Source organism: Diaphorina citri, unplaced genomic scaffold (genome assembly GCF_000475195.1).
Source record: "Diaphorina citri unplaced genomic scaffold, Diaci psyllid genome assembly version 1.1 scaffold360, whole genome shotgun sequence".
NCBI classification, from domain to species: domain Eukaryota; kingdom Metazoa; phylum Arthropoda; class Insecta; order Hemiptera; family Psyllidae; genus Diaphorina; species Diaphorina citri.
Window position 1 is genome coordinate 62,373 of NW_007377795.1, and position 23,928 is coordinate 86,300.

The window sequence follows — 23,928 nt, forward strand, 5'->3', positions numbered from 1 at the left end:
TGTGATTTTGATGGATGCGTTTCGAATGTTTTTTTTTTTCCAGGTGGCCGTAGCTGGCGAAGCACCAAACCCAACGTGGTTCCCGTCCATCGTTTCACCTCCGTAGAGAGTACGAGCTCCCCTCCACAACACACCCTACATCCACATCCCAACCTTACCCTATCCACTGGGAATCAACGTCCTAGGTTGGTCTCTACAAAGTAGTTTTTGGAGAGGTTTGATAGAGGGAACTGTAAAGCTAGAAAAAAACCCCTGCACTATTCTCGGAACGGCTGATTTTCTCCTATCCTGTTCCGTTGCGTTTTAAGTTATAACAATTCTCTCTATCGTTAGTTTAGCTTGGTTGGTAGCGCGTCTGCCTTGTTAGCGCTAGGCCGCGGGTTCGATTCCCGCCCGGGGCGGATTTTATAATAATAATAGACTCTTGAGTGGAAGGTAAAGACGTCGCGGTGGAGGCATTCTGTACCACCTAACCCTTAGATCTCCATTCTTACATATGTGGTCATATTCTCAAACAAATGAGGATAAAATTTATTCTCTTCTATTTATTCTCAGGTATGTAAAAAAATCCATGTTTCGGCTGAGGTTGAACCAGTGCCCTCCTATTTACTAGGCGAGGGTCTTGATCACTACGCCACCGAGGTAGGTCCCACACCCGTAAATCTCGGAATAAAATCGAACGAAATATTTTCTCCTCTTCCAGTGCCTGTTCCAGAGTAATCAACATGGACGATGACACAGACGAGGACAACATACACATAGGCCCGGTCTACATTCACAACATGACGTACACGGGCAGCACAGGGCAGGCGCAACGGAACAACATCAAGATCTACGGGATCTTGCCGTCCCTGGTACTAGCGTTCATTCTGATTGGCTACACCAAGTTCTATTTCGACACACAGGTAAAAATCAAATCATGAATATTATTCGTGGTAGATTCGTAGAAGCTTAACCCATCCTTTGGGGCTGTTTTCACGGTGGTAAGTGAGAAGTCTTCGGCTCTTCGGTTACTCTGGGAACGGATGTATCCGACATCCGTTCCCATTAGTCCTGGGCCCGGATTCTTCAAGGGGAACCGGAACCAGCAGTCAATCACCTAATTATCTATTCCTTTGCATTAGGCGCTACCACACCAAAAGAAGGGACAAGCTTCAGAAGAGGGCAAATATTTTCCGTTCCCGAAAGAAAGATACGACCAATGTTAACATCTTTTCCTAAGAAATCCTTCAGAACCATAGGCATATGAAATAAGGTAAGCAATTAATTATCTATTTTGGGTGTCTATGAATCTAATAAACAATAACATCTTTTTCCCCCATTCTGATTCTCAGCGGGGAGGCTACGAGATGCTGACCATCATCGGCATGTTCGGCTTGTTCGCCATCATCTGGCATGCCATATACCGCCACAGCACGTCACTTTCCAGCGGCACGCATTGCTCTGCCCCCGCTGCGCACGAGCCCTCCGCGCATTTGATTTCCGCCGCGGGCCCGAGTTTGGACCAATCGACGCCCGTATCCCGTTTGCCACCCCCGATAGCGACAATTCCGCCGCCGCCCTATCATATCGCCGTCCTGTTGCCGTCGGACCCGAAGGATTTGCCCAAGTAAAAGAACACTGTTTCATTGCCGTTTTTATTTCCTGGTCTGTGTCGTAGCATGCCTATACAGTATGCCCCTCACCAGACGGACGAGAAAAGATAAAATAATATAGCCCATTTGGGCAAAACATTGAACACAGAACTGAATTCCCCCTCAACAGATGATGGGCGCGAGAAGAGATAAAATAATACTGCCCATTCAGGCACAACATAAAACACAGAATTGACTTCCCAACATAGAACTTACCAACTTACAGTTTTGACGCTAGCTGTTTCTTAGGAGGAAATTTTCATCATGATGACCTCTGGTTTTGAATCAGAGTTTAAAGATGAAGTGAAGAAAATGAATGTAATGTTTAAACCCTTTGAATCTCGAACAGTTTAACATCCGTGTCATACCAGATGGGAGGATCCACATTTTACCTTAAAACTATTTGTGACTGTTTTAATTTAAAATTTAGAATGAAATAAAAAGCTTACAAAGCTGAAACATGTACAGGGGACCAGAGTATGGTCGTTTATTAATAACAGGTGGGATGAGGTTCTAATTCTCAATATTCAAATTTCTGGAATAAAGTTCTAAATAAAGTTACCCACCTAGTCATAGTTTTATTTTATTTTTTTTTTAAATTAAATACATAGATCACCTTTAAAGATGCCCCATTGCCCCCATGGAGATTTGGCTATAAACCCCGCATTTCCATATTTAGTAGCAGCTGTTTCATTTCTTCTTTCGAGACCCATATTTATCGGGAGGGGTAAGTATACCTATTGGGGCGAATAAGAATAAATTTAAACAAGGTTATATTTGCATATTTGTAAACTCTACCCATGAAAAATATACAAGATACAAGACCTTGTTTAGACTGCGGGAGTAAAGGGACTCTTTAGTCTCATATTCGAGCAGTATAAACAAGGTATATTCTATTCTATTTCCAGATATCCTTACCGCTGAACATTAGAATTCTACCCAATCTGGCTCCCTTGGTTCAGGACAGAGCAGTCCCAATCAGTCCCGATGCATTTTTGGATTGATAAATCCAGATTCGGGGGTCACCCCTGTGCTTTCAATGGCGCCAATAGACATCGTCCACTGGGAGGTAAGCTCAAGGATTTTACTGATTAAGGTGTTGTTGTTGTTGTTGTAGCGGCTTTAGCTTTCGCCGAATGGTGATGGCAGAGTAAAGAAAAGATATCTTTTTGTATCTGCCATACAAGGTGTTGTTGTTGTTGTTGTTGTAGCGGCTTTAGCTTTCGCCGAATGGTGATGGCAGAGTAAAGAAAAGATATCTTTTTGTATCTGCCATACACCGGATTGATGTCTCTAGCCATGTTTAATTGACTCGTCCTGAACCGCAGTCAGCCATCGTGAGTTGTTAACCGGCCGTCGATCGATGTCGACTTAGCCATCCACACTGCCTCGACAACATAGATTCATCTCCGGGCGGTCGACTATGTTCGACACACCTTTATCAAATGTCAAATTCTTTTGTGGATATCACAACATTATTAAGCGGGCGGTCGACTATGTTCGACACACCTTTATCAAATGTCAAATTCTTTAGTGGATATCACAACATTATTAAGTGCCTCCTTTGCAATCAATTTTCATAATCTTTTTACACTGGTAATGCCGCCACTGGTCGCGCTACTCGATTAAAGTAGCTACTCAATTGTCCTCACGAGGCTGAGTGCACCCCGAACTCCAAGCACAGAGCCGACCTCAGCCCCGCCGGGAATCGAACCCGGACCTCCTGCGTGCAAGCCTAGTGTGATACCCACGGAGGTTGCTTGCCGGAGGTCCCAGGATCGAATTCCAGGAGAAAGTGCGGGGGGTGTTTACGCCAGACACTCTTAGGGCCCGTTCCCACTTGTTGTTCGGAAAAAAAAAATCGTGTCGTAACTAATGAGAATGGGAACAATCTCATTTAAATTATTGGGACTAAACCCGCGCTCTTCTATTTATTCTCAGGTATGTAAAAAAATCCATGTTTCCGCTGAGGTTGAACCAGTGCCCTCCTATTTACTAGGCGAGTGTCTTGATCACTACGCCACCGAGGCAGGTCCCACACTCGTAAATCTCAGAACAAAATCGAACGAAATATTTTCTCCTCTTCCAGTGCCTGTTCCAGAGTAATCAACATGGACGATGACACAGACGAGGACAACATACTGGGACTAAACCCGCGCTCTTTTATTTATTCTCAGGTATGTGAAAAAAATCCATGTTTCGGCTGAGGTTGAACCAGTGCCCTCCTATTTACTAGGCGAGGGTCTTGATCACTACGCCACCGAGGCAGGTCCCACACCCGTAAATCTCGGAACAAAATCGAACGAAATATTTTCTCCTCTTCCAGTGCCTGTTCCAGAGTAATCAACATGGACGATGACACAGACGAGGACAACATACACATAGGCCCGGTCTACATTCACAACATGACGTACACGGGCAGCACAGGGCAGGCGCAACGGAACAACATCAAGATCTACGGGATCTTGCCGTCCCTGGTACTAGCGTTCATTCTGATTGGCTACACCAAGTTCTATTTCGACACACAGGTAAAAATCAAAAAAATCATGAATATTATTCGTGGTAGATTCGTAGAAGCTTAACCCATCCTTTGGGGCTGTTTTCACGGTGGTAAGTGAGAAGTCTTCGACTCTTCGGTTACTCTGGGAACGGATGTATCCGACATCCGTTCCCATTAGTCCTGGGCCCGGGTTCTTCAAGGGGAACCGGAACCACCAGTCAATCACCTAATTATCTATTCCTTTGCATTAGTAAATAACAACAGTACAGGCGCTACCACACCAAAAGAAGGGACAAACTTCAGAAGAGGGCAAATATTTTCCGTTCCCGAAAGAAAAATACGACCAATGTTAACATCTTTTCCTGAGAAATCCTTCAGAACCCTAGGCATATGAAATAAGGTAAGCAATTAATTATCTATTTTGGGTGTCTATGAATCTAATTAACAATAACATCTTTTCCCCCATTCTGATTCTCAGAATAGAATATACCTTGTTTATCCTGCCAGAATGAGACTGAAAAGTCCCTTTACTCCCGCAGTCTAAACAAGGTCTTATTTATTTTCATAGGTAGGTTTTACAAATATGCAAATACGAGTATAAATATAAACCTTGTTTAAATTAAAAAAAAGTAAAGCTTAACCCATCCTTTGGGGCTGTTTTCACAGTGGTAAGTGAGAAGTCTTCAGCTTTTCGGTTACTCTTTATGGTTACTCTAAAAAGGCGGATACATCCGTTCCCATTAGTCCTGGGCCTGGGATCTTCAAGGGGAACCGGAACCAGCAGTCAATCACCTAATTATCTATTCCTTTGCATTAGTAAATAACAACAGTACAGGCGCTACCACACCAGAAGGGACAAGCTTCAGAAGAGGGCAAATATTTTCCGTTCCCGAAAGAAAAATACGACCAATGTTAACATCTTTTCCTAAGAAATCCTTCAGAACCCTAGGCATAATTATGAAATAAGGTAAGCAATTAATTATCTATTTTGGGTGTCTATGAATCTAATTAACAATAACATCTTTCTCCCCCATCTGATTCTCAGCGGGGAGGCTACGAGATGCTGACCATCATCGGCATGTTCGGCCTGTTCGCCATCATCTGGCATGCCGTGTACCGCCACAGCACGTCACTTTCCAGCGGTACGCATTGCTCTGCCCCCGCTGCGCACGAGCCCTCCGCGCATTTGATTTCTGCCGCGGGCCCGAGTTTGGACCAATCGACGCCCGTGTCCCGTTTGCTGCCCCCGATAGCGACAATTCCGCCGCCGCCCTATCATATTGCCGTCCTGTTGCCGTCGGACCCGAAGGATTTGCCGCCGCCCTCGTACGACCTTGCGGTAGGGCAGAAATAAGGTGCGGCCCGCGATGACGATCTTTTATTGTTTAAGGTACACCTGCCTCGATGGCGTAGTGGTCAAGACGCTCGCCTGGTAAACAGGAGGGCGTGGGTTCGATCCCAGCCGAGGCATGGCATTTTATCCTCATTTATTTGAGATTTTGACGACATAATAATGAAGCTCTAAGGGTTAGGTGGTACAGAACGCCTCCGGCGTTAACCTCGCCTAGTGGTTACCTTCCACTCAAGAGTCTATTATTATTATTCTTCATACGAATCTTCCATAATTATATCTATTCATCCTCAGGTATCGATAGAAGTCACCTACGAGATGCCCTCAAGAAAACCGGTGACACATATAATGAGCTTGGCAAACTGTTTGAAGAGCAACCTAAACTCGACTGGGAGCCTGATGATAGGGGGAACTGTAACAAAGTAGGTCTTATCGTTCCGAAAGTCGAAGCGAGAAGGACAGGATAGGAGGAAGCCAGCCGGTCCGGGCGCGAACCTTATCCGTTTAGGATAACGCCCCGGGCGCGAATCGAAACCGCGACCTAGCGCTTACAAAGCAGACGCGCTAACCTCCAAGCTAACTTAGGCTGGCGATAGAGAGAATTGTAACAACACAACGGAGGGTTTATCGTCTCAAAATCGAAGGAGGACAGGATAGGAGAAAGCCAGCCGTTTCGAGAAATGTACAGGATTTGTTTTCCATTTTTACTTTCTATTAGGTACTATAGTATAGCGGAGCTATACTAGTTTAAGGAAGGCATTACGTAAAATATTACCATGTGATATGCCGGTCCTCATCCGGGACTTAGTTTATCCATTGTTAATCAAATACTTTCATAAATTCTACTTAAGTTTAGACAGTTTACAAGTTTGCTTTCAAATTATAGTATAGCGGAGCTATACTAGTTTAAGGAAGGCATTACGTAAAATATTTCCATGTGATATGCCGGTCTTCATCCGGGACTTAGTTTATCCATTGTTAATCAAATAGTTTCATAAATTCTACTTAAGTTTAGACAGTTTACAAGTTTGCTTTCAAATCGACATTTTATTTAATAGAATATTTATGTATTATTAAAGTAAAAAGTCAAAGTATTTTTCAGTTTTATGAATCTTCAAATAGAACAGTTGAAGTATTTTTGTCTCTTAGGTCTTTTACAGCCTTTTAAAGTGGGAAAAAATGCCCTAAAAAGAAGAAAAAAAAAAGGATTTCTTGCCGTCCCGAAAGCGAAGGGAGAAGAAAGACAGGATAGAACAAAGCCAGCCGTTCCGAGAACAAACCCTATCTCAGGGTGTCTACCAAAATGGAAAAATAAAATTCCCTGACTTTTCTCGGTTTTCCGCCTCTTTTTTGAAGCCACACTTTTGAAAACGCTCTTTTTATTTAAGGCGCTCTAATTCTAGCTAGTAGGTCCTCTCCTCAGGCAGGCATTCGTATAACCTCAACTCATAATTTAGGGCTGATTGCCCCTACACCTAAGCCTTAGGTCGCTCAAACATTTAGGAGGGAATTTTCATCATGATGACCTCTGGTTTTGAATCAGAGTTTAAAGACGAAGTGAAGAAAATGAATGTAATGTTTAAACCCTTTGAATCTCGAACAGTTTAACATCCGTGTCATACCAGATGGGAGGATCCACATTCCTGGGAAAATAGAACGAAATTAAATAAAATAGAAATATAACAGAATATACCTACCTTCTAAAGTTTTCTAAAACGAAACATGCCTTGTAAGCGCTAGGCCGTGGGTTCGATCACCGTCCTGATAAACTTTATCCTAAACAGATAGGGTTCGTTCTCGGTTCTCGGAACGGCTGGCTTTCTCCTATTCTGTCTTCCTTCTCTCTTCACTTTCAGGACGATAAGACCTTAGCATTTACAGATCTCTCTATCAAACCTCATGGGGGGAAAAATAATCAAGTAATTGTGTTGAGCAATGAGCAATCTTAAACGCTTGTCACAAATGGCGTTCCCCCACTTAAAACACATAAATAAATTTTCTTACTCGACTTGGACTGGAACCAACAACCTCCAGATGCGAAGTCCAACGCGTTAACCACTACCCCACTAAGGATGGGAGGAGTAAAATTTTAATCATATACATAAAATTACCTGAGGTAGATAACTCCCCACATGTACGTTCTAAACCAGGTCGTCGTTCCGGAATTGGCCTGATATTTCCTTATGAGAATAGGATGAGGTACGGGCAACAATCCCACCAGAGTGCCGTGCTGTAGGAACTTCAGTATTTCACTCTCATCCGTCAATCCTCTGTAAAACAATAAAGGGCACACAATAATCAGTTTATGGTTTCGAGAAATTTACGGTTTGTCCGCTTTTTTGAAGCCACACTTTTAAAAAAGCTCGTTTTATTTAAGGCGCTTTAATTCTAGCTAGTTCCTCTCCTCAGGCAGGCATTCGTATAACCTCAACTCATAATTTAGGGCTGATTGCCCCTACACCTAAGCCTTAGGTCGCTCAAACATTTCAGAGAGATTCAATAATTTATGTATGTAGACCAAAAGTAAGTTGTAGAAATTTACGATTCGGCCGCTTAAGACCCAAAGCTCAATACTTTACACTCTTTACAGTACATATAAACAATGCGTATTGCATACTCACTTGTCAATACATATTTTCTCCACCTGAGGAACTAGCACTTGCAGGAGTCGTACATATAAACAATGCGTATTGCATACTCACTTGTCAATACATATTTTCTCCACCTGAGGAACTAGCACTTGCAGGAGTCGCATGATGGTTTGAAGGGGCAACTTGTCCTTCCAGGATTTAACCCATTCGGGTGTCGGTGTCCACACGCGGGGATGTGAATGTTGGATGGGGGATGAGATGGAGGAGGGTTTGGCCACGACGTTCTCATTTTCACCTCCAGGATGAGCCGACTCCTTTTCTGTCATCTTCTCGATTCCTGGAAATAACGAGGGAAAGGCAATAAGATACTGACCAAATGGCAAGAAACAGCAAAAGACAGACACAAAAAATTGACGTAAAAAAACAGAAATCCGGATAATTAAGCAAGGTCTTTTGTAAACAACTTGTACTGTATTCTGTTCTTATATTCATTTTCACCTCCAGGATGAGCCGACTCCTTTTCTGTCATCTTTTCGATTCCTGGAAATAACGAGGGAAAGGCAATAAGATACTGACCAAATGGCAAGAAACAGCAAAAGACATTGACACAAAAAATTGACGTAAAAAAACAGAAATCCGGATAATTAAGCAAGGTCTTTTGTAAACAACTTGTACTGTATTCTGTTCTTATACCTATAAAATACAGGAGACCTTGTTTAGACTGCTGGGGTAAAGGGACTTTTTAGTCTCATTCGAGCAGGATAAACAAGATATATTCTATTCTACCTTTACCTATAACTAAACAAGTGTGTGGAGGCTACGGACCCTCGCTATGCAGTAAGTAAGTAATACAGATTACAGGAATTTTAATTGTGTTAAGCATAAATGCTTGTCACAAAGGTCGTTCCCTGCTGAATACACTACGCTAAATTAGGGGTGTAACTACTCAGGTACTCAGCCTCGTGAGGACATTCCTTCCTATAGGATAAGAGGAGAGTAAAAAGGAACCAATACTCACGGGCGTAAAGGAACTTTTTAGTCTCATTCGAGCAGGATAAACAAGATATATTCTATTCTACCTTTACCTATAACTAAACATACCTTTGGTATCATCTACAGATGTGATACATAGGTGGGTATTACACTCGGAGATTTAGGGGTGTAACTACTCAGGAACTCAGCCTCGTGAGGACATTCCTTCCTATAGGATAAGAGGAGAGTAAAAAGGAACCAATACTCACCAGGGGTGTCAGCCAAGGTGGCGTTCAGAGTCCCCGGTTCGGCGGGCAGGGCCGGCTTAGATCCTTCCATGCTAGGGGACGAGGGTTCGACCCCCGCACTGGGCGAAGACGGTGCACGCCCCCCAGCCAGACCAAGGCTGATTGAAAGTGTAACGGAAAACGCCGACCCTGTCTGTACAGTGTACACGGTAAAAGGCGAAGAAAAAGAAGAAGATTCTATTCTACAGTTAAACTGTCACGGAAATTACCTTGAGGTGGCTGATAAATGGTCTCGCTGAAGCATGTCAGAAGGAGTTTGAGTAGCTCGGTGCGCGCCGATTCATGCGCGGGACATCGCGCAGGGGAGGTCGCAAACCCAACACCTCGCTCCCAGATGTACTCACAGCTATCTATTGACTGCAAATCCTCAGCTTTGTCCGGGCCTGATTTTCTAAACATGGGGAAAGGATCACATACAAAAAATTACCTAAGACAGATATAACCTGCCTCGGTGGTGTAGTGGTCAAGACGCTTGCCTGGTAATCAGGATTGCGTGGGTTCAACCCGAGGTACTCAGCCTCGTGAGGACATTCCTTCCTATAGGATAAGAGGAGAGTAAAAAGGAACCAATACTCACCAGGAGTGTCAGCCAAGGTGGCGTTCAGGGTCCCCGGCTCGGCGGGCAGGGCCGGCTTAGATCCTTCCATGCTAGGGGACGAGGGTTCGACCCCCGCACTGGGCGAAGACGGTGCACTGGTCAGAAGAGGAGGGAGGGGTGAGGAACGCTTACGACCGCCACTGACGGAGAGGGCGCGGTGTATACTGGCAGAGTCGGAGGGGAGGTTGGAGAGGGCGTAGAAGATCTGGCGCTTCCGAATGATCGTGTAGACGAGGTTTGAATTACCTGGGAACCCAAAATAACAATACCTATAGCATTGCGTTTGAACAATAATAAAATTAAAAAAAAAAAACGAGATAATTAATTTATTTTAATGTTTTCATTTTAGATTTAGATTAACACATCAAATACACACGTACATTTCCTTTGTATCGAATGATCGTGTAGACGAGGTTTGAATTACCTGACGACAGAATATCCGCAGAATAAGGACAGATGGAATGATAAAAATGAAAAGAAAGAAAAAAAAAGAGGCCAAATCTAAAAAAAAAAAAAGAAAAAAAAGAGGTACCTCTACACCTACCTACCTTAAAAAAGATCCCGTGTACAGACGGATTCGGCGTTTTTTGTCAGCCTCTCAATCAGCCCTAACTGGGGTGATTGCTTTGGGCTGATATTTGGTTTTGGCTACAAATTTTACAAGTGGATGCCCTTCGCACTCAACCTTTGCTATTTCTTTAGCTAGGGAAATTCAGGCTGGTATACTCCCTGTTTAACGTCCCCCGGGCAGACAATCGTTTGGTTGGGGCAATCGACTTACCATCGAACTGATACTGTATAATATTGTTGAATATTTCCAACAGGAAGAATACAAGGTGATGATTGGTCTCCCCCGTGTAGAGTTCCTTTGTAACCTTTTAAAAAAGGTTTCTTGTTGGCTTGGCTGACACCTCTGTTAAGAATCATTACTAGTAGTTGAAGAAATAGAATAGAATACCTTATTTACCTTACTCGAATGAGACTAAAAAATCCCTAGCAGTCTAAACAAGGTCTTATGTAGGGATTTTATAGGTTCAACAGTAACTCACTCAAAAAGAGCCTTTATTGGACCTTTGAAGGCGCAAAATCTAATGAATTCATTTATTTTAAATCGGACAAAGCGTTTGAGAGTTATGTTAAAACAGGTAAAGTGAGTGGAAAATCATCGACTTAAAATTTACCACTTTCGTTCAGTGATTAAATTTTTGTTTTTCAAAATACATATCTAGGACACTTACCATCGAACTGATACTGTATAATATTGTTGAATATTTCCAATAGGAAGAATACAAGGTGATGATTGGTCTCCCCCGTGTAGAGAAAGGCAGGAGAGGCAAACGCTTCTAGGAGATGAAGAAGTTTGGTGCTGGCCACCATGGACAGGGTTTTCAAATATGGCGACACTGAAAAAAAAAAAAAAAAAATCCACAATAAAAAAGGAAAAATAGTTCATATAAAAAATACCTAAGCAGGAACAGAAAGAGCAGAAAGAAATGCGCACAAATGTATGCGCACAAACACATAAATGTGTTGCTTGCGAGGGAGCTTTGCTCGGGACATTGGGTGTGACGTCATCGTCTACGGGAGCGTATGCCGTGACGTCAGAGTTCAAGATTTTAAAATTTACCACTTTCGTTCAGTGATTAAATTCTTGTTTTTCAAAATACATATCTAGAACACTTACCATCGAACTGATACTGTATAATATTGTTGAATATTTCCAACAGGAAGAATACAAGGTGATGATTGGTCTCCCCCGTGTAGAGAAAGGCAGGAGAGGCAAACGCTTCTAGGAGATGAAGAAGTTTGGTGCTGGCCACCATGGAGAGGGTTTTCAAATATGGCGACACTGAGAAAAAAAAGAAAAAATAATCCACAATAAAAAAAGAAAAATAGTTCATATAATATAAAAAATACCTAAGCAGGAACAGAAAGAGCAGAAAGAAATGCGCAGAAACACATAAATGTGTTGCCTGCGAGGGAGGTTTTGCTCGGGACGTTTGATGTGACGTCATCGTGTACGGGAGCGTATGCCGTGACGTCAGAGTTCAAGATTTACCGATATTTTTTAAATCGATTTATCTCGGGATCTAGAAGTCGTAGAAGAAAAAGGAAAATTCCATTGTTCCTCGTTTTTTCTGCTCTTTGACTTTGAAACTTCACCCACGTAAGCGCAACTGTTCCATTATCATTTTTGCTAATTTCTATTAATGTTATCTATGTACCTACGTGTATAAATGTTTGTAAATGCCACAAGTAAAGAGTATTATGTTGAAAAAGAAAAAAAAAATGTTTGACTGTTGCGAAAGAAATGTTTCCACTGATGGTACTTACCATTGACTAGGATGGTGAAGAGACAATCAAACAAGGGCTGCAGTCTGTTATGACCTGACGTAATGACCTTATGGAATACAATCATTAGGAGATCAGCATGAGTACCTGAAACAATATAAATTACAGTCAGTACAAACAAACTCAACATACAAATTGCCTAGCGGACTAAAATTGCACCACAACAAACAAAGAACTGAAATTTAATGGTGTTTATAAACAGGTCTAGGATAGAAATATACCTACATATTATGAGTCATAATTATGACGAAAAAAAAAATGTAGCTCAAGCCTAGACTTGCGTAAGTTACCACTTCAATGCCAAACTGTACAAACACCAGCACTCACAAGCCTAGCTTAGCCTAGCCCTGATCATAAATACCACCTAAAGCTATATTAAAGCTAGGGAAGTAGGGACAATAGCTTTGTTTTGAAAGGCTTGTTGACCTTGGAATACGCTTGGACACTGTTCAGAGAACGCTTCGAGAAACAAACATTTCAGCATGAATCCGTTGACCATCTCAAATTCTTTCCAAGATTCCAAATTTTTAGAATAGAAATCTGTGCTCATAATTTAGGACTCTATCAAACCTCTTAAAAATAGTTAGGTAATTCAATTAAGATGAAATAATGACTGAAACTCTCCACTTGGGTTGGTAGGGTAGGTTTTATTTGAAGACAGACATGTTTCGCCCACGGTCTTCATGTCAGAAACATGTCTGTCTTCAAATAAAACCAACCCAAGACCCAAGTGAAGAGTATCAGTCTTTATTTCACCTCGATTCATATGGAACTTCACAAAGTTACTAAGTCCTAACAAAAATACTAAGTCTTAGTAACTTCACAAAGTTACTGTGAAGTTACTAAGTCCTCCATCAAGATGTTTATTGAATTACCTGTAAACACTGGAATGTCCATTGGAACGGCTGCACTGTACGGTTTGTTGAGTCGCACGCCAAAGTTCCTCTCTCCACTCAACAGGAGTAGTATGAAGACACCGATGTGCATCAGTCCCACCCGAGACTGATCAGCCCTCGAGTCGTTCAAATGATACAGGATCGGGACTAGAATGTCCAGCACGTCCGAACTCTTCAGGACGTAGTACAGGAATTTCTGTGGACACATTGGAAATGCACCATAGAGAAAAGGACTTATACGCCTTGTTTATAGCCCAGGTCGGAAATTTCTGGGCATCTCGTTTCTGGTTATTTTCTCGGGATTTTCAACCTTGGAAAATTTGCAGGTAAAGGGGGAACTTTTATTTCATTCCTTTCTCTAGGTATAAGTATCTGTTTTACCTTAAAACTATTTGTGACTGTTTTAATTTAAAATTTAGAATGAAATAAAAAGCTTACAAAGCTGAAACATGTACAGGGGACCAGAGTATGGTCGTTTATTAATAACAGGTGGGATGAGGTTCTAATTCTCAATATTCAAATTTCTGGAATAAAGTTCGTACAAACAAACTCAACATACAAATTGCCTAGCGGACTAAAATTGCACCACAACAAACAAATGAAACAAAGAACTGAAATTTAATGGTGTTTATAAACAGGTCTAGGATAGAAATATACCTACATATTATGAGTCATAATTATGACGAAAAAAAAAAAAAAAAAATGTAGCTCAAGCCTAGACTTGCGTAAGTTACCACTTCAATGCCAAACTGTACAAACACCAGCACTCACAAGCCTAGCTTAGCCTAGCCCTGATCATAAATACCACCTAAAGCTATATTAAAGCTGGGAAGTAGGGACAACAGCTTTATTTTGAAATGCTTGTTGACCTTGGAATACGCTTGGAGACTGTTCAGAGAATGCTTCGAGAAACGAACATTTCAGCATGAATCCGTTGACCATCTCAAATTCTTTCCAAGATTCCAAATTTTTAGAATAGAAATCTGTGCTCATAATTTAGGAGAGCTAGGGAAGTAGGGACAACAGCTTTATTTTGAAATGCTTGTTGACCTTGGAATACGCTTGGAGACTGTTCAGAGAATGCTTTGAAAAACAAACATTTCAGGATTTCAGCATGAATCCGTTGACCGCGAACTAAATAGACTTGGAAAAAAAAATCCATCTCAAATTCTTTCCAAGATTCCAAATTTTTAGAATAGAAATCTGTGCTCATAATTTAGGAAAACGTGACTTTTAAAAGTAAAAGAAAAAAAAATTGCATTAAACAGCTTTTAATAAAAACAAAAAATTGAAAATAATTAATTAAAGAAATAGAAAAAAAGGAGTTCAAAAAGTTAAAATATTCAGACAGTTAAAATTAATTAAAATTTAAATGCACGCAACGCTTATAAAAATAAAATACTTAAATTTAATATCATAATAATAAATAGGAAAATTTACATTGATAAATGAATTAGAATTTCGTTATGTAGATAATAATAATTCTTTAAAATAGAAAGTAAAAAAAAGAGGAACGAGAGAATAAACAAAAAGGAATGTGTAACTTTGGAGGTAAAATTCCTTCCGAATTCGATTCCCGACAGAGTCGATTTTTTTTTTTGGCTCTGTGCTTGGAATAACTATACGAGGTGCATTCAATAAGATGACTAGAATTTTCTTTGGTACGGTGGGTTGTTTAATAATAAACATAGGATATGGAACACAGTAGTCAGACAATCACTGGATATTCACTTATTTACAACAATACCTACCTAATTATTGCTTGATCGAATAATTGACGTGCATTTATGACTGGAAAAAATCTTGGCATTCACGTCATAATTCCAATGCGTCGATATTTTAATAGTCACTGATGTTGGCCTGATGTTCGCGCGTCTGCCTTGTAAGCGCTGGGCCACTGGGCGGATTTTGTCCTGAAGGGATAAGGTTCGTTCTCGGAACGGCTGGCTTTCTCCTATCATGTATTCCTTCTCTCTTCCATTTCGGGACGATAAGACCTCCGTTGTTACAGTTGTCTCTATCAAACCTCTTAAAAAAAGTTAATTCAATTAAGATGAAATAATGACTGAAACTCTTCACTTGGGTCGGTAGGGTAGGTTTTATTTGAAGACAGACATGTTTCGCCCACGGTCTTCATGTCAGAAACATGTCTGTCTTCAAATAAAACCAACCCCACCAACCCAAGTGAAGAGTATCAGTCTTTATTTCACCTCGATTCATATGGAACTTCACAAAGTTAATAAGTCCTAACAAAGTTACTAAGTCTTAGTAACTTCACAAATCACAAAGTTACTAAGTCCTAACAAAGTTACTAAGTCTTAGTAACTTCACAAAGTTACTAAGTCTTAGTAACTTCACAAATCACAAAGTTACTAAGTCCTCCATCAAGATGTTTATTGAATTACCTGTAAACACTGGAATGTCCATTGGAACGGCTGCACTGTACGGTTTGTTGAGTCGCACGCCAAAGTTCCTCTCTCCACTCAACAGGAGTAGTATGAAGACACCGATATGCATCAGTCCCACCCGAGACTGATCAGCCCTTAAAACCAACCCTACCAACCCAAGTGAAGAGTATCAGTCTTTAGTTCACCTCGATTCATATGGAACTTCACAAAGTTACTAAGTCCTAACAAAGTTACTAAGTCTTAGTAACTTCACAAAGTTACTAAGTCCATCAAGATGTTAATTGAATTACCTGTAAATACTGGAATGTCCATTGGAACGGCTGCACTGTACGGTTTGTTAAGTCGCACGCCAAAGTTCCTCTCTCCACTCAACAGGAGTAGTATGAAGACACCGATATGCATCAGTCCCACCCGAGACTGATCAGCCCTCGAGTCGTTCAAATGATACAAGATCGGGACTAGAATGTCCAGCACGTCCGAACTCTTCAGGACGTAGTACAGGAATTTCTGTGGACACAATGGAAATGCACCATAGAGAATAGGACTTATACGCCTTGTTTATAGCCCAGGTCGGAAATCGAACCCAACACCTCCAGGTTGAGAGTTCTCGTAACCACTTAGTCAACGAGGTGACCAAACTACTAATTTTATCTTAACTTAGAGACTTACTATTCATAAAGGCCCGCTCCCACTTCTCATGAGTTTCATCCAATTTTTTTCCGAATACACTGCAGGTAATGTAATTTAAATAAGGGTTTTCCCACTACACACGACACGATTTTTTTCCGAACTACACAAATTGTAGGCAGTGTAAATTAAATAAGGGTGTTCCCACTACACACTACACGATTTTTTTCCGAACTACACAAATTGTAGGCAGTGTAATGATGAGAGTGTTCCCACTTACAAACGACACGATATTTTTCCGAACGACAAGTGGGAAGGGCCTTAATTCGATTATTCATTTGGTCAGAATCTCGACCGGCCGGGATTCGAACCCACTACCTCCGGATACAAAATAGAGAATAGTACACCTTGAGCAGTAGTATGAAGACACCGATATGCATCAGTCCCACCCGAGACTGATCAGCCCTCGAGTCGTTCAAATGATACAGGATCGGGACTAGAATGTCCAGCACGTCCGAACTCTTCAGGACGTAGTACAGGAATTTCTGTGGACACATTGGAAATGCACCATAGAGAAAAGGACTTATACGCCTTGTTTATAGCCCAGGTCGGAAATTGAACCCAACACCTCCAGGTTGAGAGTTCTTGTAACCACTTCGTCAACGAGGTGGCCAAACTACTAATTTTATCTTAACTTACAGACTTACTATTCATAAAGGCCCGCTCCCAGTTGTCATGAGTTTCATCCGATTTTTTTCCGAATATACTGTAGGTAATGTAATTTAAATAAGGGTGTTCCCACTACCACACGACACGATTTTTTTTCCGCACTACACAAAATGTCCTTGCAGGCAGTTTAATTTAAATGAGAGTGTTCCCACTTTTAAACGACACGACATTTTCCCGAACGACAAGTGGGAAGGGCCTTAATTCGATTATTCATTTGGTCAGAATCTCGACCGGCCGGGATTCGAACCCACTACCTCCGGGTTGAGTCAGTGTCTACTGTCTATCTTACCTTATTATAATCGCACATCTTCCAGAACAACACCAGCAGTTCCTGATGGAACTCTATCTTCTTGGTAGAGTTAGGCAGGTATGTTTGTAGCAGAGGATTGTTGAGGAGACGAGAGAACCCGGCCAATTGAGTCAGTGTCTACTGTCTATCTTACCTTATTATAATCGCACATCTTCCAGAACAACACCAGTAGTTCCTGATGGAACTCTATCTTCTTGGTAGAGTTAGGCAGGTATGTTTGTAGCAGAGGATTGTTGAGGAGACGAGAGAACCCGGCCAACACAAACTGGAAGTCCTCATCTCTGTGGATCCGCGAGAGATAGTTGATGAACAGGTTGTCCTGAGTCCCCAGCTGAAAAAGAGAAACCGAAATTATTACATTTTCTTTATCCTAAACAGATAGGGTTCGTTATCGGTTCTCGGAACGGCTGGCTTTCTCCTATCCTGTCTTCCTTCTCTCTTTACTTTCAGGACGATAAGACCTTGGCATTTACAGATCTCTCTATCAAACCTCATGGGGGGAAAAATAATCAAGTAATTGTGTTGAGCAATGAGCATACTTAAACGCTTGTCACAAATGGCGTTCCCCCCACTTAAAACACATAAATAAATTTTCTTACTCGACTTGGACTGGAACCAACAACCTCCAGATGCGAAGTCCAACGCGTTAACCATGAAATTAAATAAAATAGAAATATAACAGAATATACCTACCTTCTTTGGGGAATAAAGTTTTCTAAAACGAAACATGCCTTGTAAGCGCTAGGCCGCGGGTTCGATTACCGTCCTGATAAAGACGAGAGAATCCGGCTAACACAAACTGGAAGTCTTCATCTCTGTGGATCCGCGAGAGATAGTTGATGAACAGGTTGTCCTGAGTCCCCAGCTGAAAAAGAGAAACCGAAATTATTACATTTTATTTATCCTAAACAGATAGGGTTCGTTCTCGGTTCTCGGAACGGCTGGCTTTCTCCTATCCTGTCTTCCTTCTCTCTTCGCTTTCAGGACGATAAGACCTTGGCATTTACAGATCTCTCTATCAAACCTCATGGGGGGAAAAATAATCAAGTAATTGTGTTGAGCAATCTAATAATAAATAGGAAAATGTACATTGATAAATGAATTAGAATTTCGTTATGTAAATAATAATAATTCTTAGAGGAACGATAGAATAAACAAAAAGGAATGTGTAACTTTGGAGGTAAAATTCCTTCCGAGTTCGATTCCCGACAGAGTCGATTTTTTTTTGGCTCTGTGCTTGGAATAACTATACGAGGTGCATTGAATAAGATGACTAGAATTTTCTTTGGTACGGTGGGTTGTTTAATAATAAACATAGGATATGGAACACAGTAGTCAGACAATCACTGGAAACCCTGAAGCAGGTTTTAAATTTAAGTAAAAGAACACTGTTTCATTGCCATTTTTATTTCGTGGTCTGTGTCGTAGCATGCCTATACAGTATGCCCCTCACCAGACGAGCGAGAAAAGATAAAATTATATAGCCCATTTGGGCATAACATTGAACACAGAACTGAATTCCCCCTCAACAGATGATGGGCGCGAGAATGTGTATAATATAAATGTTTGTAAGTGCCATAAGTAAAGAGTATTATGTTGAAAAAGAAAAAAAAATGTTTGACTGTTGCGAAAGAAATGTTTCCAGTAATAATAATAGTGCTTATTTATACTGCTCGCATAGGACTGAAAAGTCCGTTTACTGCAGCAGTAGGCTACTACTAGTATTGTGGTCAAATTCTCAAATTATAATGAGGATAAAATTCCATACCTCGGCTGGGATTGAACCCACGCCCTCCTGTGTACCAGGCGAGCGCCTTGACCACTACACCACCGAGGCAGATAAAGGTACCTATTGGGTTTAATGGGAGTAAAGGATGGTACTTACCATTGACTAGGATGGTGAAGAGACAATCGAACAAAGGCTGTAGTCTGTTATGACCTGACGTAATGACCTTATGGAACACAATCATTAGGAGATCAGCATGAGTACCTGAAACAATATAAATTACAGTTAGGCCAGCCACTCACCATCAGGAAGACCTGACAGGTACACCTAATCAGGTCCGCCTGTCAGGTATTTTTTTTTTTTTTTTTTTTTTTTTTTTTTTTAAGGAGAAGAAAAAAAAATCCTTCTAAAAACCGAAACTTACTTGTTGGAGGCAACAGTGAAGTCTGGACAGAAGAGGAGATCACAGATTGCATTGAGAAGCGACTGGGCTAGAGGTACGGATTCTACATCTTCTGCTGGAGTAGAACCTGTCAAATAGAATGGAATGGAATTAGCAAACTCCTTGGATGAGTGGGTATCACACTCGGCTTGCATGCAGGAGGCCCGGTTTTGATTCCCGGCGGGGCCGAGGTTTTTTTTCGGCTCTGTGCTTGGAGTTCGGGGTGCACTCAGCCTCGTGAGGACAATTGAGTAGCTACTTTAATCGAGGTACGATTGGTGGCGGCATTGTCAGTGTGAAAAGATTATTGAAATATGGAAATTGTTTGCAAAGGAGGCAGTTAGTAATGTTGTGATATCTACAAAAGTTGTGAAAAAGCTCCACTTTACCACAAAGAATTTGAGATTTGATTGATTGAATTTTTGGGATGATAGTGGTTGGATAGAAGAGCTCACCTAAGAGAGAAGTGAGAAAACCCTACCACATATAATAAAACTTTTGGGGATCCTTTTTTGAAAGGCATCATGTCAAAGTATTAACAAAGTACAAGACTGTGGATTAAAACATGGGGAAAGCACAAAGCAAAGTACTAGAATTCAAGCTTATATCGCCAGCTTGTATCGACAACATACCATTCAGGAACTATGATAGGTAGCCCCAATAGGTGCCCCTTTTAAGTCACCCACTAGGGGTGAATAGATATCCTTCCCCCCTTCTTTATTTATATGAATACATAATGTCAAGTTTTTTTTTTTTTTTTTTTTTTTTTTTTTTTTTTTTTTTTTAACAAGGTACAAGACTGTGGATTAAAACATGGGGGAAGCACAAAGCAAAGTACTACAATTCAAGCTTATATCACCAGCTTGTATTGACAACATACCATTCAGGAACTTTGGTAGGTAGCCCCAATAGGTGCCCCTTTTCAGTCACCCACTAGGGGTGAATAGATATCCTCCCCCCCCCCTTCTTTATTTAATATTAATACATAATATCAAGTTTTTTTTTTTTTTTTTTTTTTTTTTTTTTTAAAAAAAATTTTTTTTTTTTTTTGACCGCCTTAACATAATAATAATATACTAAAAAAAAGTAGGTAATATAAATGCAGGAGGACCCTCCCTAAGCTAACTATGCTTCTAAGAAGAAGAAATGGGGTCCTGAGTGACTATACCTAGTTACCTACCTTCCCCTTCGTTATCATCGGATGTGGACTTGCTGGGTAAACTCGACCAGAAGAATCCTCTCCAGTCCATGTCTTCAAATATGTACGGAATGAGACGTGTCAGGAGGCGGGTACAGTTGAGAACTAAAAATTAAGAAACAGAAAGAAATAATGGACTTGAAACTAAATAAAAATTGTTTTTGCTTTCCACAGCACTTTTTTTTTTAATTTTTAGGTGCTTTAACACTTGTGTGTCATTTGCATTGTACCCTCCTGGGTTAAATCTTTGTGTGACTTAGACTTATAAGGGAAACTGACCTGCTTGTTGCTCATGTGCCATTCGGCAGCTACTATCAACAGCATTGACCAGCTTCTCGACAGCTTTGTAACAAAGTGTGGCCAAATTGGATGGAGCTTCTTCCCGCAAAGCTCTGATCTCTGCCGCTGGAATCAGAGTGAAAATGTCCTGAGCATTAGTGACATTTTCCGACCAAAATTGGTTCCAGAATGTGTTGTCACTTGCATCTATCGGCATGGAATCAGAGTGAAAATGTCCTGAGCATTTGTGACATTTTCCGACCAAAATTGGTTCCAGAATGTGTTGTCACTTGCATCTATCGGCTGAAAACAATCCAAAACACAATAGTAACCTAGAGTTAGTCAATGAATTGATTGAAATTTGGGTATTTTGGGGCAGCTGCCTTAAAATTGACCAATGGTTTAGCTTTTACCAAAGAGAAACAATAGTAACCAAGAGTTAGTCAATGAATTGATTGAAATTTGGGTATTTTGGGGCAGCTGCCTTAAAATTGACCAATGGTTTAGCTTTTACCAAAGAGAAAGGAGGGTTGTAGGGTGAAATTAGATGAAGAAAGAGGAACAAGACAAGAAGGATTACATTTTAAAGACAAGGCCAGGATCGGCAAGGAAAGACAAGGCAAAGATCGAATTTGTCCAGAATGGAGAAGCCTGGTTCATGGGGGTCTTGGACCTTACGGTCTGTCAGAACCCGGCAGTAAGTAAGTAAGTAAGGTCACTATATCACTGATCAGGTTTTGTCTTTTTAGTAAAGGGGGTTTTACCCTTCATTCGGAGTCTGAGTGGGGCCGGGAAAAGCCAGCAGCTCGCGATTGTGCAGAAGGTCACCAACCACTCGCAGCGGTGCTTAACTTCAGTGATATTTGAGGAGCTGGTGCATTCAAAACACCACTGGTTAAAACATCGAACTTGCACACTTTTTTGGGTGTGATTTATCAATTTTTCGCTATTTAACCAGTCTAGTTAGCTTGGAGGGTAGAGCGTCTGCCTTGTAAGCAATAGGCTGTGGGTTCGATTCCTGCCCGGGGCGAATTTTATATTGATTGGATGATGTTCGTTCTCGGAACGGCTGGCTTTCTCCTATCCTGTCTTCATTCTCTCTTCGCTTCGAGGATGATAAAACCTTGGCAGTTACAGTTCCCTCTATCAAACATCTAAAAAAAAAAAAAAAAAAAAAAAAATTTGTATGACGAGATAATTAATTTATTTTAATGTTTTCATTTTAGATTTAGATTAACACATCAAATACACACGTACATTTCCTTTGTATTTCCCCCAAGAAAAAAACTTTTATGTATGTATGCCTATGTATGTAAAAACAGTATATTCTATTCTACTTTACAGTTTGGCTGACACTAGGGTGATTGCTTTGGGCTGACATTTGCTTTTGGCTACAAACTTTAAGAGTGGATGCCCTTCGCACTCAACCTGTGCTATTTCTTTAGCAAGGGAAATTCAGGCTGTTATACTCCCTGTTTAAAGTCCCCCAGCCAGACTAAGCTGGTCTACACGCTGTTTAACGTCCCCCAGCCAGACCAGGGCTGATTGAGAGTGTAACGGAAAACGCCGACCCTGTCTGTACACGGTAAAAGGCGAAGAAAAAGAAGAAGATTCTATTCTACAGTTATTCCCGCCCGGGGCGCATTTCATCCTAATGGGATAATGTTCGTTCTCGGAACGGTAGGCTTTCTCCTATCCTGTCTTCCTTCTCTCTTCGATTTCGGGACGATAAGACCATAGCAGTTACAGTTCCCTCTGTCAAACCTCTTAAAAAAAAACTGTCACGGAAATTACCTTGAGGTGGCTGATAAATGGTTTCGCTGAAGCATGTCAGAAGGAGTTTGAGTAGCTCGGTGCGCGCCGATTCATGCGCGGGACATCGCGCAGGGGAGGTCGCAAACCCAACACCTCGCTCCCAAATGTACTCACAGCTGTCTATTGACTGCAAATCCTCAGCTTTGTCCGGGCCTGATTTTCTAAACATGGAGAAAGGATCACATACAAAAAATTAACTCAGACAGATATAACCTGCCTTGGTGGTGTAGTGGTCAAGACACTTGCCTGGTAATCAGGATGGCGTGGGTTCAATCCGAGGTGTGGAATTTTATCCTAAATATTATTTGAGAATTTGACCACAATAATAGTAGTAGCCTACTGTTGGAGTAAAGGGAGTCATATGCAAGCAGTATAAATAAGCACTTTCATTATTATTATTATTATTATTTAGACTTATTTTGGAGGGTAGCGCGTCTGCCTTGTAAGCGCTAGGCCGCGGGATATCTATTGACTGCAAATCCTCAGCTTTGTCCGGGCCTGATTTTCTAAAGATGGGGAAAGGATCACATAAAAAAATTAACTCAGACAGATATAACCTGCCTCGGTGGTGTAGTGGTCAAGACGCTTGCCTGGTAATCAGGATGGCGTGGGTTCAATCCGAGGTGTGGAATTTTATCCTGAATATAATTTGAGAATTTGACAATAATAGTAGTAGCCTACTGCTGGAGTAAAGGGAGTCCTATGCGAGCAGTATAGATAAGCACTTTCATTATTATTATTATTATTTCGACTTAGTTTGGAGGGTAGCGCGTCTGCCTTGTAAGCGTTAGGCCGCGGGATCGATTCCTGCCCGGGGCGGATTTTATCCTGAACGGATAATGTTCGTTCTCGGAACGGCTGGCTTTCTCCTATCCTGTATTCATTCTCTTTTCGATTTCGGAATGATAAGACCTTAGCAGTTACAGTTCCCTCTATCAAACCTCAAAAGAAGAAGAAGAATCTGCAGTTCGATTCTGCAGTTTCCTGTATCTGTATCTGCAGTTAGATTATGGAATTCTCTTCATAGGGATATAAGAGACTCACAAAGTCTAGGAGCATTCAAGACCTCCCTGGTGAAATATCTTAAAGGCTCACAGTGAAGGAAAAATTTAGTGGTTGGGTGGAAGAGCTCCTCTAGGAGAACCCTGCCACTTAAAAGAAAGCCGTAAAAAAAAAAGATTGTCTCAGGATT

General features: G+C 41.1%; 2 protein-coding genes across 4 annotated transcripts in view; one reads left to right on the plus strand and one right to left on the minus strand.

Annotated features, from left to right (window-relative positions):
• Nucleotides 1–3: 3 nt before the first annotated feature.
• LOC103508011 lies at nucleotides 4–5,700 on the plus strand. Of its 3 annotated transcripts, XR_003391174.1 has the most exons (5): nucleotides 4–185; nucleotides 704–905; nucleotides 1,335–1,598; nucleotides 5,444–5,553; nucleotides 5,665–5,700. XR_003391174.1 is itself a non-coding variant. In XM_026822731.1 (4 exons), the coding sequence occupies exons 2-4, from the start codon at nucleotides 726–728 to the stop codon at nucleotides 5,486–5,488; spliced, it is 489 nt and encodes a 162-aa protein (XP_026678532.1). In that variant the 5' UTR covers nucleotides 4–185; nucleotides 704–725; the 3' UTR covers nucleotides 5,489–5,636. The 3 variants fall into 3 exon arrangements, 2 of the variants coding, with proteins under 2 accessions (XP_026678532.1, XP_008470760.1); XM_026822731.1 differs by lacking the exon at nucleotides 5,665–5,700 and having other exon boundaries at nucleotides 5,444–5,636; XM_008472538.3 differs by lacking the exons at nucleotides 4–185; nucleotides 704–905; nucleotides 1,335–1,598; nucleotides 5,665–5,700 and adding an exon at nucleotides 3,889–4,162 and having other exon boundaries at nucleotides 5,180–5,636.
• Nucleotides 1,611–23,928, minus strand: part of LOC103508022 (protein HID1) — a 24,342-nt gene continuing 2,024 nt past the window's right edge. Inside the window, exons 4-19 of the mRNA XM_026822743.1 lie at nucleotides 22,716–22,897; nucleotides 21,216–21,224; nucleotides 20,922–21,047; nucleotides 20,625–20,747; nucleotides 19,427–19,532; nucleotides 19,216–19,228; nucleotides 18,067–18,141; nucleotides 17,410–17,607; nucleotides 15,901–16,117; nucleotides 12,289–12,393; nucleotides 11,639–11,803; nucleotides 9,934–10,200; nucleotides 8,188–8,413; nucleotides 7,597–7,755; nucleotides 6,989–7,128; nucleotides 1,611–1,883 (exon numbers count right to left, since the gene is read on the minus strand). Of these exons, the coding sequence (XP_026678544.1) occupies nucleotides 7,065–7,128; nucleotides 7,597–7,755; nucleotides 8,188–8,413; nucleotides 9,934–10,200; nucleotides 11,639–11,803; nucleotides 12,289–12,393; nucleotides 15,901–16,117; nucleotides 17,410–17,607; nucleotides 18,067–18,141; nucleotides 19,216–19,228; nucleotides 19,427–19,532; nucleotides 20,625–20,747; nucleotides 20,922–21,047; nucleotides 21,216–21,224; nucleotides 22,716–22,897 (2,035 nt within the window). The 3' untranslated portion in view covers nucleotides 1,611–1,883; nucleotides 6,989–7,064. The remainder of the gene's footprint in view (nucleotides 1,884–6,988; nucleotides 7,129–7,596; nucleotides 7,756–8,187; nucleotides 8,414–9,933; nucleotides 10,201–11,638; nucleotides 11,804–12,288; nucleotides 12,394–15,900; nucleotides 16,118–17,409; nucleotides 17,608–18,066; nucleotides 18,142–19,215; nucleotides 19,229–19,426; nucleotides 19,533–20,624; nucleotides 20,748–20,921; nucleotides 21,048–21,215; nucleotides 21,225–22,715; nucleotides 22,898–23,928) is intronic.